Below are 17,845 nucleotides of genomic sequence, written 5' to 3'. Positions count from 1 at the left end.
TGAAACTGGGCTCTTGTCTAACACTCAGAAATGAATTGTCCAAGGAGACACATGTGCTGACAAAGCAAGAGATTTTACCGGGAAAGGGCACCTGGGTGGAGAGCAGTAGGGCAAGGGGACCCAGGAGAACCGCTCAGCCACACGGCTCGCAGTCTCGGGTTTTATGGTGATGGGATTAGTTTCCAGGTTGTCCTTAGCCAATCATTCTGACTCAGAGTCCTTCCTGGTGGTGCACAGCTTGTTCAGCCAAGATGAATGCCAGAGAGGATTCTGGGAGGTGGTCTCCTTTTGACCTTTCCCAAACTCTTCCAGTTGATGGAGGCTTATTAGTTCCAGGTTCCTTACCAGGACCTCCTGTCTTAAAACAACTCATGCAAATAGTTGCTATGGTGCCGGCCAGGGTGGGTGGTGTCAGTCAGCGTGCTTGCCCTAACAGTTTCTCTCTCTGTGGGGATCCCTTTGAGGATAAAAAGCTATGGGCCTTCTTGCCTAAGAGGCTCACAGGCACTTTATAATGATTTCAGGTGTCCACTGTTTGGGATCCTGGCTCTGGGACCCTGCGTGGTTGTAAGGTGCTGGGTGGAGCCCTGGTAAGGCTCACCACCGGCCTGGAGGGCACAGCCCCGGCCTCCACTGCCCTCTGGTGCCAGCGGGAGGGGGAACACACTCCCAGCAGCTGCAGTCAGAGCCCCAAGGTGGCGTGGCTCGCCTCTCCTTCGGGCCGATCCAGGGCCCGGAACACTCGTAGGGGCGTTGGCCCCCCCGGGACCGGTGGGGGGGGGCAATCCTGGCCCCCTGCGGGTGGAGGCGCCTCTGCTTTACCTTGGAAGGAGGCAAGGACGCTGGAAGATTGAGACAGCCTCCACCCAGCAGAACCCCACTTACTGGCAATACACACTCGTACCAGATCATTGTGCTGTGCCCCGAGACTGCTATGTTGTGTTCTGTGTATCAGCAAAAATAAATTTTAAAAAAGAAAAGCAAAAAAGAAAGAAAAGCAGCTGTTATTCAAATTGATGACAAACAGAAAATGCTCCGTTTAAGAAAGACCTCAGCCTGGGGATGCTTCAGGCCCACAGGTGACACGGAGACAGCATCGGGACAGTCCCTCTGAAGGGGCAGCACGAGCTGCCAGCTCCCAGCCACTGCCCCCAGCTCTCTAGGCCTTGGGCAGGTCCGGGCGGAACTGGAGAAGGGGCAGGAGGCCAGCGGGAGCCCCTCCCAGCTGGAAAGCCGTGCTCAGGCATCGAAGAACAAGCAGAGCATCAAGGCTGATTCCCCCCACCTGCTGGGCTAAACACAGATCAGAGTCAGAGGAGGCTGCAAAAGACGTCAGGTGGCAATGTGAGGCGCCAGCGTGGCAGGGCCGGCGGCTCAGGCTTCTACCCCCAGATCCATACTGGGACTACACAGCAGCCCCAGGGAAAGCGGTGGGTGCCGCCAGCACCAGCCACAGCCCAACCTGGGCTTCCCGTGCTTCCACACGTGTCCAGCCTCCCGGGCCAGAGAGCAGGCTGCGGACATGCGGCTGTCCTGCAGGTGCTGTGGGCGTGTGTCCGCTCACTAGCGTCCGGTGGATCCAGTGCTGGCTGCGGCATCCCCTTCCCCCGTGCAGTGGCTGGGTAGAGGGGCTGGCTGCGTCTTCCTCGCCGCATGCAGCGGCTCAGGCTGGGTGCCTCACGGAGCCAGTTCTTACCCCATCTGGGCGGGAGACCAGGCCTCATTTCCCGCCCCACAGGACCCAGGCGGAGCCCAAGGCAGGGCGTGAGGGATCTGAGGCCCACGTCTAAGCAGTCCTGCCTGCGGCCTGGCCAGTGAGGGGCACTCAGGGGCCCTGATAGGCCCCTCCCTCTGCTCACAGACACCTGGTCCTGCTTTAGGGGCGCCTCACTGACTTTCCATAGGGATAAGAACACACGCTGGTGCAAAAAGCCTACAACACATCTTCAGAAAGCCGGGAAGGGGTTGTCAGGAGCAGGGGACCGGGAGGGGGGACCCCGGGCCGCCTCAGGTCCGGCCGAGCAGGGGCCCGCGAGCACCCTCAGGAGCCCGAGGGGCAGGCGAGGAAGTCCAGGCCCAGCTGTACATCCGCTGTCCCCCGCAGCCTCCGTTCTGAGTGTGACCCCGACTCAGGAAACGCTTTGCCAGGGCCCTCCTGAGCAGGCTCGCAGAGGCTCGGTGTCCCGCCGCCCCCACCCAGTTCCAGGAGCGCCTCCCGCAAGCAGAGCTCCCCTGACTCTGGGCGGGGGGACCCCAAGCACCCGCTGTCCCAGGGCCGAGGGCTGCAGGCCCCGGGCCAGCCGCAGCTCCGCGCTGCCGCGCCGGCCTCACGGAAGGCGCTGCGGTCCTCCTCCCGCGTCCCCAGGCCGCCATCGCCGGGTGCGGTGCCCTCGGGCGGGCAGGGCCCGCCTGGCCCCGGCGCGGGGGGGACGCGGGCCGGGCCTCGCAGGGTGTCAGCGGGCCTCGGTCCCGGGAGGCGGCGCCCCGCTTCCGGGCCCCCCGGCCCCCGCTCTGAGGCCCTCGGGGCTCCGAGTCCCCGGGGGCCGGGGCGCGACAAGACCAAGAAGCCCGCCCCGTCCGGCCCGGCCTGCAGGTGGGGCGGCGGGGCGACGCGGGCGCGGCCCTCGCAGAGGGGCCCCGCGCCGGCCCGGGCGCTTCGAGCCCCGGAGCCGGGCGGCTGTGAAAGCTCGCCCACAGCGGCGCCTGCGGGCGGGCGGCCCCGCAGCGCCGACGAGCCGGTCCGGGTGAGGGCGGCGGGGCCACGGCGCGGCCCGGGGGCGCCGCGCCGGCCGCAGGGGCTTCGCGCCCCGGGCGCCGACGGCGGGGGCAGGGGCGCCCCTGGCCGCGGGGCCGCAGCGCAGAGGGGCCGGCCCCGCGCCGGACAGGCCCGGCGCCCGCGGGCCCCACCGCGCCCTGGGCGGCCGGGGAGCACGCGCGCGCCCCCGGAGCCGCCCCGCTCGCCCCGGGCCGCGCCCTGTCCGCCAGCCCGCCCTCCGCCGAAGCCCTGGGAAGGGGCGCCCCCGCGGGCCCGGCGGGGAGGTGCGCCGCCGGGCGCGGGCGCCCGCTTGAGGCTCGCTTCGCAAGCGGCGGAGGGCGAGAGCCGCCCGAGGAGAACGCGGACGGGGGGCACAGAGGGCGGCCGCCGGGTGCGGCCGAGGGCCGTGCTGCAGTCCAGGGAGGGCAGCCCCGAGAGCGGGCCAGGCCGCCCGGCAGCCCAGCGGACCTGCGGCCCGAGCCGCGGCGTCGGCCTGCAGCGGGCGCGGCGTCCCCCGCGGGACACGGCTGTGCGCCCCCCGGGCTGCTTTCCGGCGTTTCCGTGAAGACGGGCCTGCACACATTTCGCCTCTCCTCAAGTGACCAGCTGAGGGACCTCTGAGGTGCGGTTGTAATTCTGAACACCCGAGTCCAACACGCGGGTCCGTTTCCTCGTGTGGGAGGAATGGCTGGACTTTGGTTTTACAGGGTGATTGGGCCCCCGCAGGGATACCTCACTGCTGTGTCCTTCGCAGTTAGAGGACTCCTGTCCAGTCCCCTCCTGCAGTCCCTTGCCAGTGTGCAGCAGTGTGTGTGGGTTGGGCTTGGGTTCTTGCCCTGGAAACCCTGCAGGGGCGATGACTTCCCCCTGGTAGAGCTCAGGGAGACAGTCAGGGTCGCCCACCAGTGCCCCTGGCTTCCTGCATCTGTTTACCCACAACACCCTAGCCATGCCATCTGAAAGCGCCCTGAACTATTTAAAGATGAAATGCCTGGTGGCTCAGTGGCTCAAGCCCAGGGCACCCAGGTGAACTTGGAACTATGAAGCGTGTTCTCTGGTCTCAACCGTGGTGGTTTCTGAGGCTGCCAGCTCCACGTGGAGTGGATGTTCTGGTCAAGGGATAAGGGGAGAGTGGGTGGAAATTCAAGCGAGTGCTCTGAAACTTCATGTGTACAAAGCTCAGACGCATAAGCCATTGGGCATCACTGCCGTGAACAACTTGCGTGGGGAGTCCTGCTCTGCGGAAGGTGGGCCCGTCAAGGGTCAGTGTGAAGCTGCCTGGCCCTGAACTCAACACCATCATCTGCCTTTGCCTCTTTGGCCTGCACCCCACCTGCTGGGAGACTCAGCCTGTTAAGAACCTCTTTCCATCCTCCACTGACCCAGGAGTTATAAATGCATTTGAAACAGTAACATCCTTCTGTTACTTGTGGGATTACCCACCTCCATACCTTGACAGTATGCTTCTTTACATCACACCAATTAAAATTAGTCCTTTTACATGGTATCTGGATTTACTTCTATTATCTATTTCCAAGTTTAGATTTTTATTTCTGACTTTTCCATCTCTTTTTTCGCTCTCTCTCGTCAACCTCAAAAATAAAAGGCAGTTATTTTTACCAGCAAAACAGGTTTATTCAGGAATAGCAGAGAATTGCGACTTGGGACAGGCAAGCTGTGGTGAGTCACAGGCACGTCAGGAGAGCAGAGAGGGACGTGCTTTCACTGAGCTTAGGAGGAGAAAAACTGCCTGTGTGAAAAGTGTCCTGCCTTGTGCCGGGGGAAAACAGCCCTACCCCGTCTCCCTCTTCCTGCTGGTGTTGCAAACGGGGCCTGAAAGTGCCCCTTCTGACCGCACTCCAGGTAAGATGAGGTTGCATATTTTCACACCCCCCACTCATACCTGCTTCGGGAATTTAAAATACACCTGCGATTGGAGGGGAAGGCCCGGGGTCACCTCTAGTGTCCAAGCCTTCTGAAGAATCCTGACGGGCCTACATTCTCTCCCCCATGCTCCCCCACTTCAGAGCAATTACACGTGAGCCTGGGCAGTGGAGGGGCCAGGGAAGGTGGACGGGCTTTGTGGGCACGAGATTGTCCTGATGGAGGGGCAAAGAATCGAGGTGCCAGACAGACAGTAGGGCCATCCCTGGAGCAGTCATTCTTGAGCCAGTGCGAGGCTGTGCAGGTGGTTCCCGAGCTGCTTACACAAGCAGGCTTTGCACAGGACCGCTGGTCACTGTACGTATTCGGCTGCGCTGGCTCTAACTTGTGGCGTGCAGACCCTCAGTTCCCTGTTGCTCGTCATTTACGCGCCAAGTCACGTCTGATCCTTTGTAACACCCTAGACTGCCGCCAAGCTGTGCCAAGCTTCCCTTCCTGTCCTTCACTATCTCCTGGAGCTTGCTCAAACTCGTGTCCATTGAGTCAATGATGCCATCCAACCATCTCGTCCTCTGGCATCCCCTTCTCCTCTTGCCCTTCTCTTTCCCAGCTTCAGGGTCTTTTCCATTGAGTCATCTCTTCGCATCAGGTGGCCAAAGTGTTGGAGCTTCAGCATCAGCCCTTCTAATGAATATTCAGGGCTGATTTCTTTCAGGATTGACTGGTTTGATATCCTTGCAGTCCAAGGGATCCTCAATTCTCTAGCACCGCAGTTCAAAAGTATCAGTTCTTCGGGACTCAGCCTTCTTTATGGCCCAGCTGTCATACCCATACATGACCGCAGGAAAAACCATGGCTTTGACTAGACGGACCTTTGCCAGCAATGTCTCTTTTCAACATGCTGTCTAGGCCTGTCATAACTTTCCTTCCAAGGAGTGAGCGCCCTTTAATTTCATGGCTGCAGTCACCATCTGCAGTGATTTTGGAGCCCCCAAAATAAAGTCTCCCACTGTTTCCCCATCTATTTCCCATGAAGTGATGGGACCAGATGCCATGATCTTAGTTTTCTGAATGTTGAGCTTTAAGCCAACTTTTTCACTGTCCTCTTTCTGGAGCCTCCCAAAATAAAATCTGTCACTAGTTCCCTGACCAGGGATCAAACCAGAGCCCTCTGTACTGGGAGTGCAGAATCTTAGCCAAGGGACCACCAGCGAAGTCCTGTTGCTTTCTTTTAAAAACCTACTAGAAAAGAGCACAAAAGATGTACAGCTTAATTTATGATATAACCACTATGCCGATCTTTTAAAAGAAGAACATTCCCAGCCTTGCTGAAGTCTTCCTGACCTTGCCCTTCCAGACCATGGCCCCTGCTTTTGTCGAAAGTCAAGTATCCATACACATGGGGCTGTTTCTAAGAGATTTTGTTCTACCCTTGAGACAAACTACCATGTCTCTCGCAAAGAGAAACCCTCCCATCTGGCTTTCCTCCCTGACTGTCTCGGCTACTCTTAGTCCTCTGTATTCACATACAACTTTGAGAATCAGTTGTTGAATTTCACACACAAAAAAAAACCTATTGGGTTTTTTGATGGGGCTTTTATTAAGTTCACATACATCAGTTTGAGGAATGAGTTGACACTGTCACAACTCTTTTTGTTCAGTTGCTCAGTTGTGTCTGAGACTGCACGGACGGCAGCACACCAGACTTCGCTGTCCTTCACTGTCTCCCGGAGCTTGCTCAAACTCATGTCTGTTAAGTCAGTGATGACATCCAACCATCTCATCCTCTGTCGTCCCCTTCTCCTCCTGCCTTCAATCTTTCCCAGCATCAGGGTCTTTTCCAATGAAAGGACTCTTCATATCAGGTGGCCAAAGTGTTGGAGCTTCAGCATCAGTCCTTCCAGTGAATTTTCAGGGTTGATTTCTTTTAGGATTGACTGGTTTGATCTCCTTGCAGTCCAAGGGACTCTCAAGAGTCTTCTCCAGCACCATAGTTCAAAGGCATCAATTCTTTGGTGCTCAGCCTTCTTTATGGTCCAGCTTTCTCATTGTTACAGTTAGGAGCTGACAAACTTTTTTCTTTAAGGACTAGATAAATAGACTTTGTGGGCTGAGGCAAAACTGAGAATTTTATGTAGATATTTACATGCCCATTTACAAAGGCAAAACCATTCTTAACTTGAAGGCTCTTGAATCTCAGTAAATCAGATGTGACTTGGAGTGGGTCCGGCCTGTGGGCGTGGCTCTCTGGCCCATGAGCTCACTTGCTCGTTCTGTGTTGTGGGCTCGCAGACTTACTGTCAATTTCGTTTCCTAGTTCTCTCCAGCTGTATCTAATCCACTATTATAAGCTTCCCGTGAATTCTTACTTTGGTTTTGGATTTTAAGATTCTAGAATTCACTCCCCGGCCCCCCATGTCTGGTATCTCCTTCAGAGTAAGCAGTTATTTTACAGGCTTGGTCTGAAAGCTCCTATATTCCCCAGCCTAAGGGGCCTGTTCCATAGTCTTCGTTTTATTGGTGTTATCATCTTGTCTCATACACTTGGTTACAGCTCATTGTGTTCAGGATGCAATAAATTAGTAATTAGCGACACTGCTTGTAGAAAGGACTCAAAGGCTTAGGCTGATGGCGTTTTCCTCTAGAGGCTTTTATTGGCTGCTGCCAACACTGGGATCACTGGAGTCCAATGCTAAGGCCGCGAGTTCGAGGCTGAGCTGCAACCCCTCAGAGCCTTCTGCTCCCCACTGTCTCACCTGCTCCTGGGCCAGAGGACTGGGGGCCCTCACCCCAAAGTGAGGGGTGGCCGCCAGGGGCACACCCGTTGGCAGGCCCTACTCCTGACTACGCAAGTCATCAGAACCGCCCGTCAGCCTCCTTGAAGACGGGAAACGCCCCTGGGAGGGGAGCGCCCACCACAGTGAGCCCACCACCCAGGGCCTCCGTCTTCTCAGCGATTCTGGTCCAATAATTCTCCAAACTCCTGTGAGTACCCTGCTGCTGCAGGACTTTTACAATACTGTGTGCCACCTTCTGAACTGACCTCACTGGGGTGGTGAGTAAACCGGTACCTGGGCAGAAGGCCTCGCCACAGCCACAGGGTGGAGTTACTTGAGGAGCTTGTGCAGTGGGGTAACGGCAGTACACGTCAGTACACGTACGGTTCTGGGTCAACACAGGAAGGCCTTGGAAAAGCCCACGGCTCCAGCGCAAGAGCTCAGTCCTGGGCTCCCTAAGTCAAGGCACCCACGCTGGGTGTGTGTGGGTGTGCGTGGGTGTGTGCGTGGGGGTGTGTGTGGTGGAGGATGACCCGTTTCACGGCAGACACCCAGGGGCTGGTTATTCAGTGGAGAGACCCCAGGATAGTCCTGAGGCGCAGGTTTCAGCCCTCCTCTCTGTCTCAACTTCTATATTCGGCCCAAGGATGTGCAGAAGTCTAATTGCCACTGCTTAAATGCATTTATTTCTTTCAAATCAAGCTGAAAAGGCAGAGAAACAACTATATTTTTGGCTACTGGAGGAACAATGTTTGGCAATTCTCAAAAAAAGAAACACAAATGGCAAGTATGTCAAATACTCATTAGCAATGAGCACAAATGAAAACAAGACACTATCATTCCTCCCATCACAGTAGCAGCATGTTCATTTAAGATGATAAATACCACGTGAGGAGCTGCCCGGCAGGAGGCTGAGGGGCTCCGCCACTCCAAGGCGCTGCGTCAGGAAGCGGAGCCCAGGGACACCGCCCACCCCACGAGCCCACAGCTCACGAGCGCGAGGAAGTGATAGGAAAGCGTGGACAGTCAACTGGCATCAGATGATTTACGAGAAACCGGAGGCAGTCTAACAGTGGATCGTTTAAACAAGTCACAGCACAGAAGTACAAGTGGCTGCTCACCACGATGGTGGGCAGAGGTGCATGTTTCCTGCGTGGGAAGCCTGTACTTTGTTAGATGGAAAAAGTTAAGTTATGAGAAAAAATATGACCTCATATTTGTTTTTGAAAATCCTACATGAGTACACGCAGGAAACCACTGACAGGAATGTACACACGTCACCGTCAGCAGTCTCCGGATGGCGCAAGTATGAGTGATTAGAAACAACTTCATGCACACGTCTGTATTTATCTGCAATGACTGTATACCGTTTCTGTGATTAAGGAAAGGAAAGGAAAAGTCTAATTTAAAAAACACTGCCCAGGTTTTGGCTCATAATTTGAGGGGCTGTATGTCCCCAGAGGCATCTACGTGGTTTGTCCCTTCTGACCTGAGGGGATATGCTCAGTTTTTCTCCAAAATGCAATCACGGACGCCTGACCGCCCTCCTGCAAATCGGTTTTCTTCCAGAGCCTGTGAGTCTACAGCCGGGACTGAAGCCACCTGCCCAGGTGAGAGGCTGGTTGCAAAACTGTGTCCAAGGCCCGCACTTTAGTGGGGGACCCTTAGAGTAAGTTCTGGGGGGAGGACGGAGAAAGCAGCTGGAAAATGGGGAAAGGAATGTCTGTAAGGTCTCCATTGCGTCCTCGCTCCCGTTCTAGCCTCCTGAGCCTCGGAGGCAGGGAATGTGGGAGGAGGCCGAGAACCTGGCCTCATGGACTCCTGAGCCGGTGAGGCATCTCAGAGAGACGGCAGAACCGAGAAGGGTGCTGAACGTGGAACTGTCAGAGCAGCCCCACCACGACAAGAGGCACTGGATGGAGGTCTGGCCCCTGGAGAGCCCTGCTGAGCCAGCTCTGTGCCGACTGTGTCGCCTCCCGTGGGTGCCCCGGAAGGCTTACGAGTCCAGGAAAACCACACAGAAAGCTGTGCGAGATACGGCAAAGGCCGCCCCCAGCACTCCACCCTCTCCACTTGTCCTGGGAGATGCCGGGTGCACAGCCAGGGCCGGGGTCTCCTTGGCGTGGCCGACAGACAGAAGCGCACACCGGATTTGCAGCTTACTGACAGCAGTGACGAGCTGACCCAGAGAGAAACCACAGCAGGGTGTGAAGGGAAGGGGGCCACGTCCGCCTGCACAATGAAGTCTCCATCAGCCCCAGGAGAGGCCCCCGAGGTGGTCTCAGATGTGTGTCCAAAGTAAGGTACTTCTGAGGGGTGGCTGGAATCCTGCAGTCTGGAAATGATTTACTCTCAGAGAATAAATTACTGTAGACAAAGTCAGCCACACGAGTCGCTCTGAGGTGCTCGCGTGCTTTCCTGAAGGAGACCCAGAGGCACGCTTCAGTGGTCAGCACAGTCGTGAGTGCTCCGGGTCACGTGTCCTCAGGGCGGACAGCGGCTAACTCCTGAGTGGGAGACAGGGAGGCCGGCGCGGGAGGGAAGATCTGCGGGAGTACCGTGTCCTGGAGCCGGGAGAGTGGAGGGGGAGAGGACCTAAGCGAGCGCCTGCGCAGAGGCCACAAGGAGGCACGTGGGCCTGGGCTGGACGGGCGGGTGGCGCTCACGATGGACGTCAGCGCAGAGCAGGCGACAGGGCGGTCCCCGGGGAAAGCTTTAATAGCAGGGGGAGCTGCGCCCCCCGTCACTCATGGGAAACCCGGTCCAAAGCCACGTAGAAACTGTCCTTGTCATCCAGGCAGTGCCAGCCGATGGGGCCCACCTCACAGTCTGCACAGACCAGGAACTTGATGTTGCCCACGTCCTTGGTGAAGCCCACGTTCTCGAAAGTGAACATGTCCTCCACCAGCCAGTGCTCCTGCAGGAGGTCGCCCTCCGGACCGCTGCCGCTGGCCAGCGCCGGCTTCTTCCTCATGGAAGGGAGGAAGAGCTGCAGGGGGAGAACACAGGCCAGGGCCGGCTTACTCCCCGCGGCCCAGAGCTCCCCGCCCAGGGGTTCTCAGGAAAGCGGGGAGAGTGCGCCCTGGGTGCGGGGGAACCGGGGCCTCCCCAGGCGCACAGGGCCCGCCCTCCTCTGCTCCCACCCTCCGGCCCAACGCACCCGCCTTCCTGCCAGCTCCTAAGGGCTCCCTAACCCTTGGCTCACATGTGACATCCTCGGGTCTCCTCCAACCAGACAACCTGGACTACCTTCCCATGCCTGCATTTTTCAAAGCGGCTTGACTGAGGCGCAACTGCCACACACGCACAACTGAAGTGGACAACCGGACACACAGCACACTGCTCAGCGGTGAGCCTTGGCCACACCAGCAAGATGACAAGTATCCATCGCCCCCCGTTTGCTCACACTGCTCCTAGCTTATTGTTCTCTGAGACCATCTTATCTGTTCACTGGCTCAGCTGTTTATCGGGGTCTTCCTCCACCAGGTCAATCTGCCCGCTCACGAGCACATCCCCAGTGCCTGCCACAGCACGGCATCCAGAGCAGAGCTCACGCGTTTACTAACAGGGTAAACACCGGCTATCTGGCTTCACTGTGTTCCATCACTGTTACGAATATGCTGCATTTAGAAAAGGAACAGGAAGCCTCCTAGAATTTGGACTATTATCTCCAGGATTCTGCACCTCCCACCCACGAAGAGAGCCTCTGGTGTATGCACGCATGCATATACACATGCAGTCCCTGTGATTCCTCCCACGTGGTGGACCCTAGCTAGCACCTTGGTCCTGGACAGGCTGCTGAGCTGCACTGGACTCTGGGATTCTGCTGATGTCTCAGGGAAACCTCTTGTGCTTTTTTCATTAATTATCCACAGTACCCTTTTAAATATAAAATATTCTTTCTCTTTATAAAAATACATTCTCATCATAGAAAACTTGGCAAGCATGCTACACTGTGTGTGTGTGTGTGTGTGTGTGCGCGTGGTAAGTCGGTCAGTCATGTCCAACTCTTTGTGACCTCTGGACTGTAGCCCTCCAGGCTCCTCTGTCCCTGGGATTCTCCAGGCAAGAACACTGGAGTGAACTGCCATGCCCTCCTCCAGGGGATCTCCCCAACCCAGGGATTGGACCCCAGTCTCTCGCATCTCCTGCACTGGCAGGCGGGCTCTTTGCCTCCAGCCCCACCTGGAAAGCCCACGCTATACTGTAGTTGAGGATAAAAACTGTTACAAAACAGAGTGTACTTCTGTTTAGCACAGTCGCTCAGTGGTGTCAGGCTCTGTGACCCCACAGACTGCAGCACGCCAGGCTTCCCTGTCCATCACCAACTCCCCGAGCTTATTCAAATTCATGTCCATAGAGTTGGTGATGTCATCAACCATCTGTTAACCTTTTTTGCAACTGTCCCTTCAGTAAGTACCTGTGGTGCTTTTAAAGCATGTCCATACATTCTCTGACAGTCCTCCCAATCTTTGGACACCTTGCCTCCCCGCTTGAGCCTGGTGGGCTGAGGAGAGGGGACAGGCAAGGTGAGGGAAGGCCGGGCCTCTTTTGCGGGTTTTTCTTGGAGCCCGAGTGGGAACTGCGGCTTCCTTGAGACCGCTGGCAGAAACGGAGGAGCACCTCACCGCAGCCTGTTCCAGACGCTGGGATCCTCCCGGTCCACAGGTGGACACAGGCATGAGCAGGCTTCTGAGACAGCCCCTCTGACTGCTGTTCCATCAAAGACCCCCAGTGGAAGAGCCAAGATGTAGCTGGGCCTGGCCAATCCCCAAACTCGTGAGCAAAATGGTTTCAAGTCACGGTCTAGAGCAATTCTGTTCTGCAACAATAACCAGGGCGAGGCCGCCTAGAGAGCAGCAGCGTGTTCCACTTTGATTCCTCATCTCTTACTGTGATAAACGACACACAACGTGCCATTAAGGACATTCACAGCACGGTGCCGCCCTCACCACCATCCACCTATCCATCTATAACCACACTCACCAACACCCCTGACACCCACCCTCCCCTTCCTACCTCCTGGCAATCACTCGTTGGTTCTCCATTTCTAAAATTCAAAAACGTCTCACAAACGGAATGATACAGTAGTAATCTTCTAGGACCAGCTTTCTTCACTCAGCAGAGCTCCCTGGAGAGTCACCCACGTTGTGGTGCCCAGGGTGTGGCTGTCCCGCAGCTCCTCAGTCACCCCTGGGAGGCCCTGGGCTGTTGCTGGGTCTCGGCTCTCAGGAACCAAGGTGCACTGAACTCTGGTGCCAACACGTTCTCATCCCCCCCCCCCCCCCGGCCCCCCCCCCCCGGGGACGGAGGCGGGGAGAACGCCTGCTGGGCCCTGTGAGGTGCCCGCTTAGCTGGAGAACAGCCCACTGCCACCCACACGGGCTCTCCCCTTCTCTCCCCGCAGCCCACCTCCTCTGGCTCTCCTGCCCCGACCACCCATCCCCTCAAAAAGCGTAAGGAAGAGGCGACTCCGTTCCCTAACTTACTACCCTTTGCGGTCTCAAGCCCTTCCCTCAGTGTTTCTTTTCTCTGTGACTGCAATTTCCTCTCTGAAGCCTGAGTTTTACCAAAGGACCGAGAACATTTTATAGGGAAACTGCTCATCGTACTTAAAAACAACACGGACCGTGGGACTTAGTCGCGAGGGCCGAGCGCCTCACTCCCTCACTTAAACCCCAGGGTCTGTGTCCACCCTCCACCGCTCTCTGGGCAGCGGGCGACCCACACGACGTGGGCGGGGCTCACCGACCCGGAGCCAGCGCTCCGCGTGTTCGGGCCGCGCCCTCAGGACGTCCCCCGCCTGCCGTCCCTTCCTCCCGCGCCCACTCCCCCGGGTCCCGGCGTCCACTCCCCCGGGTCCCCGCGCCCACTCCCCCGGGTCCCCGCGCCCACTCCCCCGGGTCCCCGCATACTTCACCCGGGTCCCCGCGCCCACTCCCCCCGGGTCCCCGCGCCCACTCCCCCGGGTCCCGGCGCCCACTCCCCCGGGTCCCCGCGCCCACTTCACCCAGTCCCGGCGTCCACTCCCCCGGGTCCCGGCGCCCACTCCCCCCGGGTCCCCGCGCCCACTCCCCCGGGTCCCGGCGCCCACTCCCCCGGGTCCCCGCGCCCACTTCACCCAGTCCCGGCGTCCACTCCCCCGGGTCCCGGCGCCCACTCCCCCCGGGTCCCCGCATACTTCACCCGGGTCCCCGCGCCCACTCCCCCGGGTCCTGGCGCCCACTCCCCCCGGGTCCCGGCGCCCACTCCCCCGGGTCCCCGCATACTTCACCCGGGTCCCGGCGCCCACTCCCCCGGGTCCCCGCATACTTCACCCGGGTCCCCGCGCCCACTCCCCCCGGGTCCCCGCATACTTCACCCGGGTCCCCGCGCCCACTCCCCCGGGTCCCCGCGCCCACTCCCCCCGGGTCCCGGCGCCCACTCCCCCGGGTCCCCGCATACTTCACCCGGGTCCCCGCGCCCACTCCCCCCGGGTCCCCGCATACTTCACCCGGGTCCCCGCGCCCACTCCCCCCGGGTCCCCGCGCCCACTCCCCCGGGTCCCCGCATACTTCACCCGGGTCCCCGCGCCCACTCCCCCGGGTCCCCGCGCCCACTCCCCCGGGTCCCCGCGCCCACTCCCCCCGGGTCCCGGCGCCCACTCCCCCGGGTCCCGGCGCCCACTCCCCCCGGGTCCCGGCGCCCACTCCCCCGGGTCCCCGCATACTTCACCCGGGTCCCCGCGCCCACTCCCCCCGGGTCCCGGCGCCCACTCCCCGCGGGTCCCGGCGCCCGCTCCCCCCGGGTCCCCGCGCCCACTCCCCCGGGTCCCCGCATACTTCACCCGGGTCCCCGCATACTTCACCCGGGTCCCCGCGCCCACTCCCCCCGGGTCCCCGCATACTTCACCCGGGTCCCCGCGCCCACTCCCCCCGGGTCCCCGCGCCCACTCCCCCGGGTCCCCGCGCCCACTCCCCCCGGGTCCCGGCGCCCACTCCCCCGGGTCCCGGCGCCCACTCCCCCCCGGGTCCCGGCGCCCACTCCCCCGGGTCCCCGCATACTTCACCCGGGTCCCCGCGCCCACTCCCCCCGGGTCCCCGCATACTTCACCCGGGTCCCGGCGCCCACTCCCCCCGGGTCCCGGCGCCCACTCCCCCCGGGTCCCGGCGCCCACTCCCCCGGGTCCCGGCGCCCACTCCCCCCGGGTCCCGGCGCCCACTCCCCCGGGTCCCCGCATACTTCACCCGGGTCCCCGCGCCCACTCCCCCCGGGTCCCCGCATACTTCACCCGGGTCCCCGCGCCCACTCCCCCCGGGTCCCCGCATACTTCACCCGGGTCCCCGCGCCCACTCCCCCCGGGTCCCCGCGCCCACTCCCCCGGGTCCCCGCGCCCACTCCCCCCGGGTCCCGGCGCCCACTCCCCCGGGTCCCCGCATACTTCACCCGGGTCCCCGCGCCCACTCCCCCCGGGTCCCCGCATACTTCACCCGGGTCCCCGCGCCCACTCCCCCCGGGTCCCCGCGCCCACTCCCCCGGGTCCCGGCGCCCACTCCCCCCGGGTCCCGGCGCCCACTCCCCCGGGTCCCCGCATACTTCACCCGGGTCCCCGCGCCCACTCCCCCGGGTCCCGGCGCCCGCTCCCCCCGGGTCCCCGCGCCCACTCCCCCGGGTCCCCGCATACTTCACCCGGGTCCCCGCGCCCACTCCCCCCGGGTCCCCGCATACTTCACCCGGGTCCCCGCGCCCACTCCCCCCGGGTCCCCGCGCCCACTCCCCCGGGTCCCCGCGCCCACTCCCCCCGGGTCCCGGCGCCCACTCCCCCGGGTCCCGGCGCCCACTCCCCCCGGGTCCCGGCGCCCACTCCCCCGGGTCCCCGCATACTTCACCCGGGTCCCCGCGCCCACTCCCCCCGGGTCCCCGCATACTTCACCCGGGTCCCCGCGCCCACTCCCCCCGGGTCCCCGCGCCCACTCCCCCGGGTCCCGGCGCCCACTCCCCCCGGGTCCCGGCGCCCACTCCCCGCGGATCCCGGCGCCCGCTCCCCCCGGGTCCCGGCGCCCGCTCCCCGCGGATCCCGGCGCCCGCTCCCCGCGGATCCCGGCGCCCGCTCCCCCCGGGTCCCGGCGCCCGCTCCCCCCGGGTCCCGGCGCCCACTCCCCGCGGATCCCGGCGCCCGCTCCCCGCGGATCCCGGCGCCCGCTCCCCCCGGGTCCCGGCGCCCACTCCCCGCGGATCCCGGCGCCCGCTCCCCCCGGGTCCCGGCGCCCGCTCCCCCCGGGTCCCCGCGCCCACTCCCCCCGGGTCCCCGCGCCCACTCCCCGCGGGTCCCCGCGCCCACTCCCCCGGGTCCCCGCGCCCACTCCCCCCGGGTCCCCGCGCCCACTCCCCCGGGTCCCCGCGCCCACTCCCCCCGGGTCCCCGCGCCCACTCCCCCGGGTCCCCGCGCCCACTCCCCGCGGGTCCCCGCGCCCACTCCCCCGGGTCCCCGCGCCCACTCCCCCCGGGTCCCCGCGCCCACTCCCCCGGGTCCCCGCGCCCACTCCCCGCGGGTCCCCGCGCCCACGTCCTCTTCCCCGGGTCCCCGCGGAGCGCGGCGGCGCGCGGGAAAAGAGGCAGGAGGTCGCGACTGCAGGGCCACGGACACCGACATCTGGGTCTGAGGAACTACGGCCCAGGCCCCGCGGAGCTCGGTCTGCGCGGCCCGGCGTGGGGGCCCCGCGCTGTGTGCGGCCCCGGCGGGACGGGACGGGGTCGAGGCCCGTCCCCCGCGCCCTCACCTGCCGGCGGGAGAAGAGCGCCGTGCCCGGCTGCAGCACGCGGGAGCCGCAGCGCCGGCACAGCACCGCCTTCCGGTTCCGGCCCTCCTCGGATACCAGCTCGCTCGGCGGCGCCGGGGCCTCCATGGCCGCCACCCGGGCGCTCGGCGGAGACGCGCAGCTCGGAGCCGCCTCTTCGCACCGCGCAGGCGCGGCCGCGGCGCCGGACGCCACTGCGCAGGCGCGGGCCTTCCGGGCCGGGCGGCCGGGGTCGGCGGGGCTTTGTGACAGGTGTGTCCTGGGGCGTGACGGGGCGCTGCTCGGGCTCATCTGGGCGCTGGGCCTCCCTCACACCGGATGGAAGCGGGGCCAGTCCGGGTGTGCGCTTCGTCTCGGGAGCGGCGGGGACGTCCGGATCTCAGAGCAAATCTCAGCCGCAGTAGCGTCCGCGCGACACCTGCTCTCTGGGGCGGAGACCGGGGCCTGGAAGCTGCAGACGCTGCTTTCTGCTCGGGTCGCACTGACCACTCACTGCGGGGCAAGACTCGGTGTTCAAGCGCTTCCCTATGGGGGTACGGTCGGAAGGGCTGCCTTCCGGGGCTCGGGATCCAGGCATGGCCTGCAGCCCCTGCTCTGGGTCGTTCCAGTTTCTCATTCTCCCCGGTTAGTCTTAAGACGTCTAGCTTACTGGCTGTAGTGTGGCGGGCGCGGTCTTCCCGAGGTGGCAAGGGAAGCGGAATAGGAAGGGGAGCCAAGTCTTGTGAGGAATGTCTCGTCTACCCAACCACCCCGGTCGGCATGTTTTTCTTCTCTTTGTCCTTCATTAAGTCAACCTTTGCTGAGCAATTAATAGAATATACTACAATATTCTACAATTGTAGAATGTGAGCATACTATGATGATCGGCACTCTGTACTGAAAACACAGTCGAAACAGGAAGACAGACACAAACACAAGGACATACGATAAAGACAATCCGCAGAACAAAGTAAACTGGAAGCACCGATAAGGAGTAATTCCATCTGGGGAGTCAGAAAAAGCTTTACCGAGGTAACACTCTTCTTAGAACTATTTGGGAAATGGGAAATAAGTCAGCGGTGAAGACAGCCTGGGGCCATCCTCTCTTCATCCCCACTCTTCTGCCTCCCCTCTTCGTCCCTGAGAGAATGAGTCACAAGTGTCACCACTTGGTTTAATCAGCAGGCACAATCCATCTGCTAGGGAAAGGCTGGCAGGCCTCTTTCCTGAACCTCTTTGGCTCCCCCTTCCCTCTGCTCTGGAAATATCAGGATTTTGCAGTTTTGCAAGCGTTCTGCGTAGCTATTTGTGTCACGTGGCACAAAACCGAGGTAAACAGTCAAAGGACTGGTGCGACTAAAACCCTGAAATTCAAGCGGGTACAAAACCAGCCCAAGATTGCCTCCGCTTTGTTCCCTGTGGTTTCCGAGTCAGGTCCAAGTGTGAGGGGAGGCCGTGAATATGCCATTCGGATAACCTCATGCTGATGAGTCTCCGGAGACCTCTCAGCTGTCTAACAGAGACAGAGCAGTTAGTGGCAAACACACAAGAGAACGGGTTGAAGAGACAGGACCTACAGCAGATCTCTATGCCTTGTCCCCCGAAATGTCTGGAAGATGGTGCTGGTTTGCCACAAACTTACAGGCATTTGAGACCACTTTTTTTTTTTTTTT

At 61.4% G+C, this 17,845-nt stretch overlaps 1 protein-coding gene across 1 annotated transcript; it reads right to left on the bottom strand.

Moving 5' to 3' along the window:
• Window positions 1-8,079: 8,079 nt before the first annotated feature.
• RABIF (RAB interacting factor) lies at window positions 8,080-16,304 on the bottom strand. The gene is made up of 2 exons (XM_052653676.1): window positions 16,176-16,304; window positions 8,080-10,405 (listed from the first exon to the last, which is right to left on the bottom strand). Exons 1-2 carry the CDS (start codon window positions 16,299-16,301, stop codon window positions 10,160-10,162), a joined length of 372 nt encoding a protein of 123 aa, XP_052509636.1. The 5' UTR covers window positions 16,302-16,304; the 3' UTR covers window positions 8,080-10,159.
• Between the last annotated feature and the right edge of the window lie 1,541 nt (window positions 16,305-17,845).

This window comes from Budorcas taxicolor, chromosome 16 (assembly GCF_023091745.1).
Source record: "Budorcas taxicolor isolate Tak-1 chromosome 16, Takin1.1, whole genome shotgun sequence".
Classification (NCBI taxonomy): Eukaryota; Metazoa; Chordata; class Mammalia; order Artiodactyla; family Bovidae; genus Budorcas; species Budorcas taxicolor.
This window is presented reverse-complemented; position numbering and strand designations above follow the sequence as displayed.

Bases quoted from the DNA above. Each gene is read 5' to 3' on its own strand.
- RABIF (XM_052653676.1), bottom strand. From the start codon at position 16,301: ATGGAGGCCCCGGCGCCGCCGAGCGAGCTGGTATCCGAGGAGGGCCGG. The intron at 10,406-16,175 runs GTGAGGGCGCGG...CTCCCCCTGCAG, and splicing joins CGCTCTTCTCCCGCCGGCAG to CTCTTCCTCCCTTCCATGAG.